Source organism: Halyomorpha halys, unplaced genomic scaffold, assembly GCF_000696795.3.
Source record: "Halyomorpha halys isolate HHAL.00 unplaced genomic scaffold, Hhal_1.1 Scaffold434.1, whole genome shotgun sequence".
In the NCBI taxonomy this organism is placed as follows: Eukaryota; Metazoa; Arthropoda; class Insecta; order Hemiptera; family Pentatomidae; genus Halyomorpha; species Halyomorpha halys.
The window spans coordinates 605,999-618,900 of NW_027114127.1; the positions used below are offsets into that span (position 1 = coordinate 605,999).

The 12,902-nt window shown below is 28.3% G+C and overlaps 1 protein-coding gene across 4 annotated transcripts in view; it reads right to left on the reverse strand.

The window, feature by feature from the left end:
• Window positions 1-217: 217 nt before the first annotated feature.
• The window catches only part of vn (membrane-bound neuregulin protein vein), a 208,727-nt gene continuing 196,042 nt past the window's right edge, over window positions 218-12,902 (reverse strand). Inside the window, exons 4-8 of one of the 4 annotated variants that reach the window (XR_010844501.1) lie at window positions 7,690-7,795; window positions 7,384-7,442; window positions 4,796-4,914; window positions 4,502-4,559; window positions 225-2,407 (exon numbers count right to left, since the gene is read on the reverse strand). Coding sequence is in view for 1 of the 4 variants with exons in the window: in XM_067051376.1 (XP_066907477.1) it covers window positions 4,540-4,559; window positions 7,384-7,442; window positions 7,690-7,795 (185 nt within the window). In the remaining 3 variants the exon portion in view is untranslated. Of the gene's footprint in view, window positions 2,408-4,501; window positions 4,560-4,795; window positions 4,915-5,751; window positions 7,443-7,689; window positions 7,796-12,902 lie in introns of those variants that run through there. The other 3 variants (XR_010844500.1, XM_067051376.1, XR_010844499.1) reach the window with 3 other exon arrangements.

Genomic DNA, 12,902 nt, shown 5'->3' on the forward strand with positions numbered 1-12,902 from the left:
CTATTTTATATATTTCAAATATGAAAAAAAAAACGTTATAACTGAATACTATTCTGTACAAAATCAAAAATATTATGTCTTGCAATTATATTATTTGATAAATATTATTGGAACTTTACTGACAAAATTTCTTTCATTTTTTAAGAAATATAAATATGATTTTAATGAAGGTAGTGAGTTATGACACCTTTACGAAAACGTTTATTTTATGTAAACGTACAATATAAAAGAAATAATAAATATACATATTTATATAAATATAGATACATATAAAATATAATTACATTACTTTTAGTGAAATAAATTGTATTACTTCAAAACTAAATTGAATTTACTGAAGAACATTATATATTTTTCAAGATTAACATCTGATGTTAAATATTCCATTAAACCATCACAGTTGTTACTATATTCAATTAAATGTTAGAGTTAAATAGTAAATAATGTAGAACTGACGATGGATGGCAAATCTTCTTCCTTCAAAATATAGAATATATATTAAAAATAGAAATTTCAAACTTTTTTTTTATACAACTTAAAATTTTATAAAAAGTGACTAAAAAAAATTAATTTAATTTATAAAAACAAAGAAAATATGAAGAATTGTTCTATTTAATCCACTTTTTAACTTAAAGGCTGCATGTTAGGCTTATTGGACATCGACAGACTATCACCCTATGATAAATTGAGTTAAAAAATAAAGTTGTATTACATTTTTTCTGTGCTCACATTTTATAAGATATAAAGCTAAACACATTGTTAGGATGGAATAAACTTTTTCTTACCTTAACCTAATCTACTACAGATATATTAATATAATTTTTTGGACTAGATGTTTTATTAGCAATGACTGAAACAATTAGCTTCATTGAAAGCATTTTACATAAATATGACATAACATAATTTACATATTTACTCAACGAGAATAAAAAAAATAAAAAAATTTACACTAAAATTTACAATATTATTTTAGTACAATTAGGTATCTACATACTTTAAACAATTACATAATTAGGAACATAGGATATTAAAAATTTCTCACATATCGAATATTATGACACAACTTCAGATTCTTTATTCCATATTTTCTTTTTTTTGTTACTGGCTTTTCATATTTAATAAATGAAAAAAGTTTTATTAATTATTTATGATGAAGAAATGAAATAATATATATCTTTTTTAAGTGTTTACACTGCTTTTATACCTAAGTTAGTTTAGAGTTAGGTGGAGACATTTTATTAACAAAATATCAGACAAATGTAGTGTCTTTTAATTTCAAATTTCTAGCAATTATTAGACTACAATATATTTTTTTGTTTTTATATGAAACTAGCCTCAAACTCCAAAATTATCGTGACACGTTGTATTCATAAATTCTAGTTAAATTTTTTCTAAATCCTACAGAATTTAACCATAACCTACTATCAGCCTTCCATAGTAAATAGACGTCAATAATTTTTTCTATAACCATTTAAAACTAAAATTGTATTTAGCACCATCAATTCATTCTATGAAGCATAGTTATAAATTTTTGTAGACTTTTCTCACAGATCAATTTTCAAGAAGATTTAATTTTACTGTGAGAAATTATCTTAAGTTATTTAAGTAGCTACTTATCATATATGAGTTTTCACTAATCCAGATAACATATAAATACATAAATATGTTTATACTTCTTCAACAGTATACATCAAAATAAATATGTTAGTTAATTTATAGGAACTGGGACACCAAAAGTGCTTATAAATTTACATCGCATAAGCCTATGGTTAATGAATTAAAAGCATGAACCATATTCTTTTTTAAGGCATTCTACAGTATAAACATCACATTTATAGTAAGCAGGTATAATTTGAATAACAATTTTAATTTTAATTATATATTAAGTACATTCATATAAAATGTTTTAGAGATTTCTTCTTATTGTTTGCAAAGCAAGATAAATAACAGATAACTTTAATAGGCTCAGGTCCATACAATGATTTCATTATTTTTCAAAATGAAAAATTTTTATTTTTACAATTTTAAATTTAAAAAAATGTCAATATTTAACTGGTGTTATTAAGTCATTGGGCAGTAAAGAAAAATACCAACACCTCAAGACTTCTTATAGTGCAATTATTCAGTGATTTTACTGCTAGATGTCTATAACATCAAATATTTGTTGACAATTAATTAAAGCTAGCGTAAGTCACCTAAATGTGCAATTGGCGACAGGCTTTACTATGCTAACAAATTCAGGTATTTATTAGAGCTAATTTACATAAAAAAGACTCAAAGCTTTCAATGTAGTTCTTTCATCAAAGCAGTAACATTTAATCTTTGCTCATTCTTCTTTATACAAAGATTATTTCATTCTCCTTCTAATTTAAAGCTTTTCCACTTTTCTTTACCTTCATCTCTGCCCCTGTAAATTAGAAAATAAATTAGTTATTGTTAATATTATTGTGATAATTAACAAAAAGATTAATTCATGATTACATTAAAATAAAAAGCTTAGAACGTTATTAAAAAACTTGAACAATATAATAAATAAACTTTGTGGTTATTGAACTTACTGCCACTCAAACATTTTACCTTACAGATAAAATTGAGGGAGAGGAGATAATGGATTTTGAAGTGGTCAGAGAAGAAATTGAAATATGGAAAAAAAAGGTGTATAAAAAAAAAAAAAGGAAACCAAAAAAGACAGTCAAATTACCTAAAAAAGTAATCTAAGTAAGCCCAGGACTGAAATTGAAAATTATTGAAAACTCAATACTATGGTGTATAAATGCTAATTATTTTAAATACTTTTTTATAGTGTAAAAATTGTTATTTGTGGACCAATGAACCTCTTATATAATGTCATTCATTAAATATGATAAAATACATTGTCTGTGGATATTTTTGAAAGATTTGTATACCGAAGCAGCATCTGTTAAAACTAAAATTTTTGTAGGACCTATTGGCTTGTTTAAAAGCTTCAATAATTGTGTACAATTTTACATTGTAAATATTAAATTTTGTGGAAAGGTTCATAGACATTTCCTGCTTTGAGTGAGCATCATATACTCTGACTGCAACTGTGTTTTTATCTTTTCATATATCTGTAAATATTTTGTGTACGTTTTTAAACTTTTCTGAAAAATTCTAAGGGTTTTCCATTTTAGAACTGTTGTTTGAGTGCGATTTGGACAGGTCTACTAGACTTAGTTTGGGATTGGTTTTGATAATAATTTCTCTTCTCCTTCTTAAGATTCCTCTTATGCCATTATACTAGCCAATCCTCAATACTATCGAGTGCAGCCACTCCTCTCGATCCCTGTTTAGCCACTTCATTGGGTTAAGGAATTTGCTTCTGCTACCTCCAATCCTCTGTACATATTTCTGATGTGTAACTCAAAGATGTCCTCCCCTCTGTGGGTTAAGCCTCCAGTATCTTTTGGCAGAATTTGTCCGCTAGGGAGCATATCCCCCGTAGTGGATGGGATATACCTCTAAGGAGGGGTGGTCAGAATATACTGAATAAAAACCCGTCGACCAACAATTACCCAGTTCTGAGGGATATAGCTAGGTCAACCTGCTTCCTAAAGGGATACAACTCACACCAGTTGTCCCCAAGGCATTTAACACTGGACTAATTACAGAATCTGGGGAACAACAAATTCAAAGTCACCTTGGATCAAAAATTACCTTGGATGTGGATATTCTTCAAGGAAACAACTTGGCCTGCTTAAGGAAGTAGAAATTGGATAATGATTTGAGACTTTGAAATAGGGGTCATAGGTGAAGTGGTTCCTTAAAAATATTATTATATAAGTAATTTATACACCGTACTAACATCATCTATCAAGATAAAAATTAACATATTACATATTACTTCTACTTATATGCTATACTATAATATATAATTTATATACTTATATAAGAATCACCTATATTGACCTTGTTTGTAATGACAGGTGACAATTTGATAATATAGTTATTTGATAAATCGTAATCTAAGGAATGGGTAAAAAAAATTGTATTATAACGGAGAACTTAGCTTGTGAGTAGTCTTTAATAACATTTTTTACTGAAAGTTTAAGTTGTGTAACTTCAGTAAACTAACAAAGGCAACTTTGGAGATTGGAAAAGAAGGATAATTAGAGCCTTAACAAACAGCAAGTACATGTAAGTGGGATTAATAGTCCTTCAATCTTTACCAAAAGATTGTCACTTTGTTCTAATTAGAATGGGCAAGGGCACAAGCAAATAATTTATTCTTCTCAATATGATTTCTGAATTTTTTAAAATTCAATTGTAAAAATTTTTATTTAAACAATGAAATTTTTAATTGTAAAAATGAAAATTTTTATGATTTTTTGTCAACCGATTCCTGGTACCAAGAACAGAAGGGAATTCAACCAACAGTCAGAAAATCTAATCATAAAACGGATAGGATAGAAGTAATTTCAGGATTTTTGAGATAAGTTACATGTGTTAAATATGAATAAAATGATAACAAATATTTACTTACCACTGAAGATAGCCCTTCATTCTTGGGAAACAGGTAGCTCAAATAATCACTGTTATATCTGAAAGCAAGAAAAGAAACCATTTTGTCATTTAAGTACATTATAATGAATTGACTTTCAAGCTTTAGAAATCTTCAATAATTGCATGCATATGGTGACTATTTATAACAATTTAAGAGAAAAGATAATAACACACACTCACATACACACACACATACCATGCCTGGTTAGTTTTATGAAAAATGAGCAGCACAATATGTATAGTGTGAATAAAAACCATTTATAAAAAAAAGTACCTTAAGGAGGGTTTCGTAGGTGTCCTATTTAGTGTTTGATTTGATAGATTTGTTAAGGATTTAGTAGAAAGTCATTCGGGTTGGGGTTGTCCCCCTCTCCCATGTTGCCGGGCTGGAATCTGCACAGACAAACCCATTTTCTTTTGCAATTTTGCTTTTTTTTCTATCTTTTTTTTGTTTCTAATTTTTTTTTGTTTTTATTATGATATTTTTAAATAAAATTCTACACTTTAATTTAGACAATACCAAGTTAATGTTAAGAATTTTAAAGCTTGGTTATTTGTGTTAAATGATGACCTCCCTTAAAGCTGATTTAACTACTGTTTATACTTAAGAGAAAATTGAGATGATGAGCGGAGAAAGCTTCACGTTACAGGAATTACATGCTTTTGGATATTAGAATTAATTTACCTTTTGGAATAATAAAGCCTTGATTGTTTTAAAATTTGAATTAGTAATGTTAAAAGAAGTAAAGATTAACAAAAAAGGCCCAAACCTTGAATTATAATGGGGAAACATTGCACAATTCGACAAGTAGCAAGGCAGAAATTAATGGATCCAATGCAAAAACAAAAAAAAGTAGTAATGATTCAACAAAAAAAAGGAAAAAAAAGCATTTTACAGGAAAAAAAAAACTGTTATAGATATTATTAACATAAATCCATCTCACAACAGATTTCACAAACTAAAACTTATTTTACACTGTGGTCGGTAGGGCCTAATTTGTTTTGTAATGGTTAGTGGCAAACAATATTTGTTTTTATTGATTTGATTTGTCTATTCTGTAAAGAGCACACTACCTTTACAGATAATTATACTAAAATAACCTTACACCCTTAGTTTAGAGGCACACCATTAATATAAGGATTTTAGCAGTTGTGAAAATAAGGCCTAGACATTAAAACAGTTAGAAAGTGTTAAATACAGGCCTGAGTGGAATACAGATAGAAACGTACATTGTGTTATGTTAATGCTCCTTTTCCTCATACGCTCCAAATGCCACATCTATATAGTCCTCCTCTTCTCCATTGCAGGCCCACCATATCCATCAATCAACAAATCTCTCCAAACAGTCGTCAATCAGTATATCTCATCATAGAATAGGGTTATATATTTAACAAAAATTACCATTTATTCAACTTTTTCCGAATATTTCATCTTGTTCTTTAAAGTTTATTTATTTATTTATTTTTTTTATACATAATTAGAAAAAAATAAATTGTGTTGAAGGAAGTGAAGCATGGATGTATCAAAAACATTTGTGGAGTGGTACTGGATTAAGAAATGATACATTACACAAATTAAATTGTTGTGAGTTGGATTTATTCTCTTTTTAATAATAATAAAAAAAATAGTGTATATTTAAATCCATAACTAAATACAATTCAAAAACTTCAAACTACACATTTAGAGAAGCAAAATAATAGAAATAAGGAATAATCGTTCACTATCTAGTCCTGTCATGTTGAGATACCTAATAAATATTCTATTTGTTAATTATTTCATATCAGAATTAAAAATATAATTTTAGTTGTAGTATAGCTGCTCAGTTAATAATTTTAGGAGATTCTATATCGTTTTCACTCACTATTCTTCAACCGTCACCAAATTAATTAAAAGCACCATGAAAATGTCATGCATTGCACTTGGGCATCTCCTTAATCCAAAACATTTACATACTCGTTAAATTTCTTATAAAGCTGATAGTGAACGATTATTAAAAACAAAATTGATAATTTAAGAAAAAAAAAAAAGATGGAAATGTTCTGAATTCGATTATTAAAATTTGTATTTGGCTGATTTATCAGATAAAATAAAATAAAAACTTTTAAGTTAGTTTAAGTGATTCTCTGGACTCTAAGGGTCCATTCATTTATTTTTTTGTATAATTACATTAAAAATAATTACGTGATATTCAGTATTAGGAACTATGTTACGGAAAATACATTAATAAAAAATAATTTACAAATTATATTAAACTTTCATACACATTTAATTAATAAATTAAACACTGTACATATTGTGGCTACTTACTCATTCAATATAAACATAAATGGCGATTGATATAAAAAATGCTTCATTTTATAATATTTACAGTGTTCGTACAGTTTTCTCGATATTTTAGAAGACATAACTATACACAATATTGCACTTGGGTCTGAAGATCTCTCAGTTACTAAATTAGAGATTCGTTTCAACAGATCCTTTCAGACAATAATTCACAATTATTATTCTACATATATAACAGTTATTCATAATACTTTCCATGATCCCTTCCATCAAGACATTTCGGGAACATAGGTAAAAGATAAATTAAGACTCTGACTATCTTTGGTTGTTAGATTAAAACGTAAAAAAAAAAAGAAAAAAAAAAGAAAAAGTACACTACACGTCTCTCTTTTCCTTCATTGATTATATATAAATTTTTACAAATTACTTTTCTATAAATACGTAAGTCGTTTTCATAAGTGTCGATTCCTTGTCGCAGGAGAGACTAATAATTTAATTACATATTCATTATTTTACTTAGCAATAAAAGGAGGAGGAAATGCCCAGTTTGCAAGTGTAGGGTTTAGGCCTATACATACTGCTGCGGTTGTAGACATCTTTGTTCTCACACCTTTGTCCTTTGAATCCTTCAGCACACCTAGAAAAAACAAAATGTTTTTAATTACTAATGTGGTATTTTACTTACTAATTTGTAGAGTTAAATCATTAGATACATTGTTTATACACCACTTGGACTAACAATTGATTTCATCAGAATTTTTATTTTATAAATAAAATAAAATAAAAAAATGGCTATACATAATTTTCAATATAATATGCTAGAATCATAAAAAAATGGATAACAAAAAAAAAAAAAAGAAATATGACATGAATAAATTACTTACTGGCAGACTAATTCTCCAACCGTCTCATAATATGTACATGTTCCCTCATTGAGGCAATAGTTAGTTATCGGACAAGGTACTCCGTAGAGAGGCCAGAGTGTGGTTGCTGTAAAATTTATAAAACTCAATTAGACAATTTAACAAAGAGTTCCTAATCATTGTATGATTAAATTTCAGATATAAAAAAATTATAATGACATTTTAATATGTAGCTTTATGCGAATAGATTTAAAAAAATAAAATCATACTGGAAAAGTATAAACAACTTAATTTTAAGTATTATTCAAAAACTATTTTATATCTATTCCTGATATTGTGCCATTAATAGTAACTTAATTTAGTGATATGATTTTATTTCTAACCAAACAATTAAAAATATAAAGTAATTAAAAAGCATAAGTTGTCAAATATTATTTTATTTTTAAACTAGCACACAATTAACAAATTTATTTAGAATCCTTTTAACTCTTACTATTAGGAATTAATAATCTTCAATATAGAAAATTTTAATTAAAAAGGATATATTTTGGAGGAAAATAAGGGTCATTAGAATTTTTAAAAAGCCAAGAGCCATAGTTTGGTTTATATATTCACGAGTTTGTTACTCCTGAATGATAGCAATGAGCATGATTCATTCCTATTGTTTTATAGCCTTACTTAAAAACATCAAGTGTTTGAAAAAAATGCTAATTAATATTTTTGGTTCAATGGAATACTGATTTTATGTTGTAAATATTACTAAAATAATGTGTTAATTAGAGCATAACTATGCTTCTTATAATTTAAAAACATAAGAAACAAGTTTTTAAGAGTATTTTAAATTATATGAGGTTTCTTGCAAAGCAGCATTAAGAAACAAACTGTTGCATCCCCTGATTCTGGAGCTGGTTACAGGAGTATATTCACCCATTGCGTTGAAACTTAAAAATTAGTTCTAGATAATATTTCCAGAGTTAAACTCAATATTCTTTTTATTTTACGAATATTAAACATATTTTTTACTGTTCATAGATTTACTCGAGATAGCAAATTGAAGAAAGTTTGGCTTCTAAAATGTCAAAAAAAAAAAAAGATACCCTGAAGTTTTAACTATTTCAAGCATAGATATTTTAGAGAGATCTTCACCCAGAATTATTAGAGTATGATTAAATGTAATAATTTATTTCCACTATTCAATATTATTTGTAGACAAGTCAGAATTGAAATGCTTTATTATTTTGTGGAATACAGAGCGTCTACAATTATTTTGATTATAATTATGAGAGATAGTTGACCGTGGATGACTTGTGACTTTATATAATGCAAAGAAGTATGAATATATTAGTTATTAATAATTTAAAAATTAAAATATGGAAAGAAAAATAAAATTGAGAGAAAGAAAATATGTATAACCAACCATTTTATTTTATTTTCTTAATTATGTTATTTTATCTACTCATTCAATTACCTATGTATACATTTTATTTTCCACTTCTCTCATCACTTCATTTTATTAATTCCATTTTGTAAAATTATTCACTTTATGTCATTCTGTTTACATTTTGTTTTTTATTTTATATACTCATTGGTTGTTATATTGTTCTGTTTTAAGCCCTGATGAAGGCTAGAAACTCTAGCCGAAATGTTGGCAATTTTAAATGTTACATCAACTTATTTGTGTTTCATTTTGACCGCACCCCCAACTATTTTGAATATAATTGAGAAAGAGCTTGTCACTACGGAATTCAAATTTATAAATGATTATTTCGTTATTTCAATCCTCTATGTTTATCTTGATTGTATAATTTGAAAAAACAATGAGGGAATTAGATATGTAAAACGCTTCTAGTAAGACCTATGGCGTCAGCAAAACATATCGTGGAAGTTTATGGATCCAACTGCAGTTATTTTTCTTATTTATATTCCTTACTAAATAGCATTAATTAAATAGGTTTAGCCTTAATTGAATATACTCTTTTACCATAAAAATTGGCTAAACTTCTATGTTTAGTATATATACCTCCGACGATATAAAAATGATTCGTAGAAATCATTACAGTCGTTGTATAGTGAAAATGGGCTGAATTTGTGCAAGAGACAGATACTAATTCAGGACTGGAGTGGTTTTATTTATGAGGACATTTTAATATATTTTTTAGTAATCTTCAAGTTTGACTGAAACGGTTTAGATCAACTCTAGTTTATTTTTGGTTTACATTGCTATAAGATAAAAATTTTGTTCTAATTGGCCTTCCAGTCAGTTATCTTTAGACAGGGTCATAATATAGTGAACAGGGTCATTTCCACTTCTTATGGTTCCGGATAATTTTCATTACAAAGTAAGATCATTTGAATATTTTTTGTTAACTGGAAAGGTTAAATGAATCGTGTTTATTCCAAAGGAGAATAGAGACACCAGAAAGGGATATAAACCCTGGTCGTTGTATGCATATAAAGGGACAAAACAGAATAAGAAACAGAAGGAGAAGAGACATGGCGATAGGAAAGAATTAAAAAGCATCTTTTGATTGGAGAGCATCGTGGGTGGCACCAATCAGACTCTTCCCTTTTGTTGTTCCGAAAGGCAGCCATCTACCGACCACGGCCTCCTCTATCTCTTGCTAATGTTGATAAACATTAAAATATCGCTATTTATCAGGCATTGGGATCATCAAACGGGTGGGTCATTGCCAAAGTCAGGACGGTCATCGGTCGGAAAGGAGTCGTATTTTAGGCTGAGACGCACGAGTCTGTTGGGGATTCGGCCATCCTTTTGAAGCAATGGATTTGAAAAATAACATGGTCAACAAAGATTGATAAATATATATATTTAATGTTATTAGTAAATATTATATTATTAAGTAGTATTGAGTATTGTCTATTTTTCGGAGTAACATTGATAAAAATGATTGAATGTAATTTAATTAATTATTCAAAACCATGGCTTCCAAACTAACCCACAAGATTTCCACATTAAAGTTCTACAACATAACAGAGTCCTGTTTGGCGATAATATTTATAGGCTTGGACTAGTCATTATATCTCACAGATTGAATTTGCTCTAATTACTGTTGCCGTACTCACTTATATTTTACTAAGTACATCTCCAAAACTCATGTTTTTGGATATTCCGCTGCTTGGCTTCAACTATGACACATATGACAAAAGAAAAAAAAAGTGTTTTTTATTTAAATGGAAATGTTCCAGAGATATTGCTGTTGACAGATGTTTTTCCTCTACTGTAGTCCTCCACAGTCAACGATACAATCTATAGAAATTGTCAAACACAAAATAATATGTGTTTTTTGTCATATTTGCAACTATTCAAGCAAAACAGCGATTTTTAGTGGTAAATTAACATTTGAAAAATATATAAATTTTATGAGGCAGACAATTTTATATCAATTAGGGTGCATAAGTCATTATTATATTTAAATATTCATTAAAAAATTTTCAACTATTTCCCAAGTTACATCTAGGAATGAAAAAAAAATCTCAGAGACCGTAATCGCTTTAAACTCTCATGTACTGGTTTTTTTATTGTGAATTCTGATCTTTTAAAAAATGTCAACCACAAGTCAAGGAGTGTTTATAGAATAAAATAACCGAAAATAAGAGAACAATTAATCCAATAAATTCTAAAGCTGCATGAATGGACTATTGACATGATACCGAATTAGATAGAGAGTTTCCAAAGCAATTTTTTTGTATTTAAAATCAGCGGATAATAAATGCATCACAAACTTCAAGTTCCACTCAAAATTTTCCACAAGAAAAAAAATGTGAGGAGATACTGGAATTAGAGTACGAATATACAGCGCTTAGGCACGTGAAGGAGCCGAAGAGTTGCTACAATTAAAACTATCACCTCATTTAACCTAATTTCCGAGCATCGAGTGAGCTTGATGGGAACCTCTACAGAACTAGATCTCCGGAATCTCTCCTAGAACCACGTACTCCTACTTCTAGGAAGTCCTTCACTTAATGTCTTCCGATTTCTTCTTCTCTCTTAACTGGGGCGAAACGCCGAAGGATCTCTCACTTGTAACGCTTTCTAAAGCCATAGCGTCTTAAAATTCACTAAAACTATTTATTAATGTTCTTCAAAGAAGTGAAATCCTTAATTAAACTTCAAATTAATCCACGCTGAAGTATGGATCCTGAGTGTTATTATAAAAATTATTAAACATTTCAAAAACTGTTCTTACTTTATTATAGCAATTATATCGGTTTATTGTGTTCTAATTAAAGATATTATTATATTATAATTGATTTAATAATTAAATTTACAAAATTCAGTAGTCACTCACTTTTACCACAGCTAAAAGGGTTTCTATTTTTTTTTTTTATCCTGAACATTCAATTGTTTTTATCCCAATTTTTCATAAAGAAAAAAAAGAAAATCACTTTATTTCTTCAGAAGTGTTGGGGTATGTCTGATCTTGAAATAGACCTGAGTGCTTTATGCAGTGTCTAAGGGTACATCTTCACCACCCATATCTATACAGTTTTTAGAATTCATATTTGATTTTCTCTGTGCCCAATAATTTCTTAACCTTCTATGGTTCTTCTCTAGCGGTACTTATTCTGGAATTTCTGATGTGATGGGATACTTTTTTTTTGGAGGAGGGATTCTACAGTAAATCAGATTTTAAGAAAAATAAAAAATGGCCAGTTTTATAATCCGATGCGTGCTGTAGGCAAAACATGCCTAAAACTAGCAACATTTTTTGTTTCCAGTTTTGAAGATTTACATGCGACTGATGCAGAAAACTAAAGAACACAAACGTGAAACCAGTTTGATCCTGTAACTATTTCCAATTAAAAAATAAAATTGATATGAAAAACATTCACCACCAGTCGGATAGTTTAAAGTCGTCATGATCCTTACTGGTATAAACATTTTTCTTAATGTGTCTGTTCAACTTTTTCATTTGGACAGCCCTGATGAAGCCCTGAAAAGTGGGGCGAAACGTTGGAAAATAAATAGTTGTAAACTATTTTTGTTTCACTTTTGACCGCAACCCTGACCACAGAGAAAGAAATTTATTCAATCATGCTGCCCAAATACATCGGGTTGCTACATTACACAGCATACTGATCAATCCGTGATTGGACATTTACAAATTTATAAATTACATTTTTTTGATATGATACATATAATAGAAAGATAACATTTTTTTTTTTCCACACATTATTATTTTACAATTAATATCAGTCTACAGACTAAATAC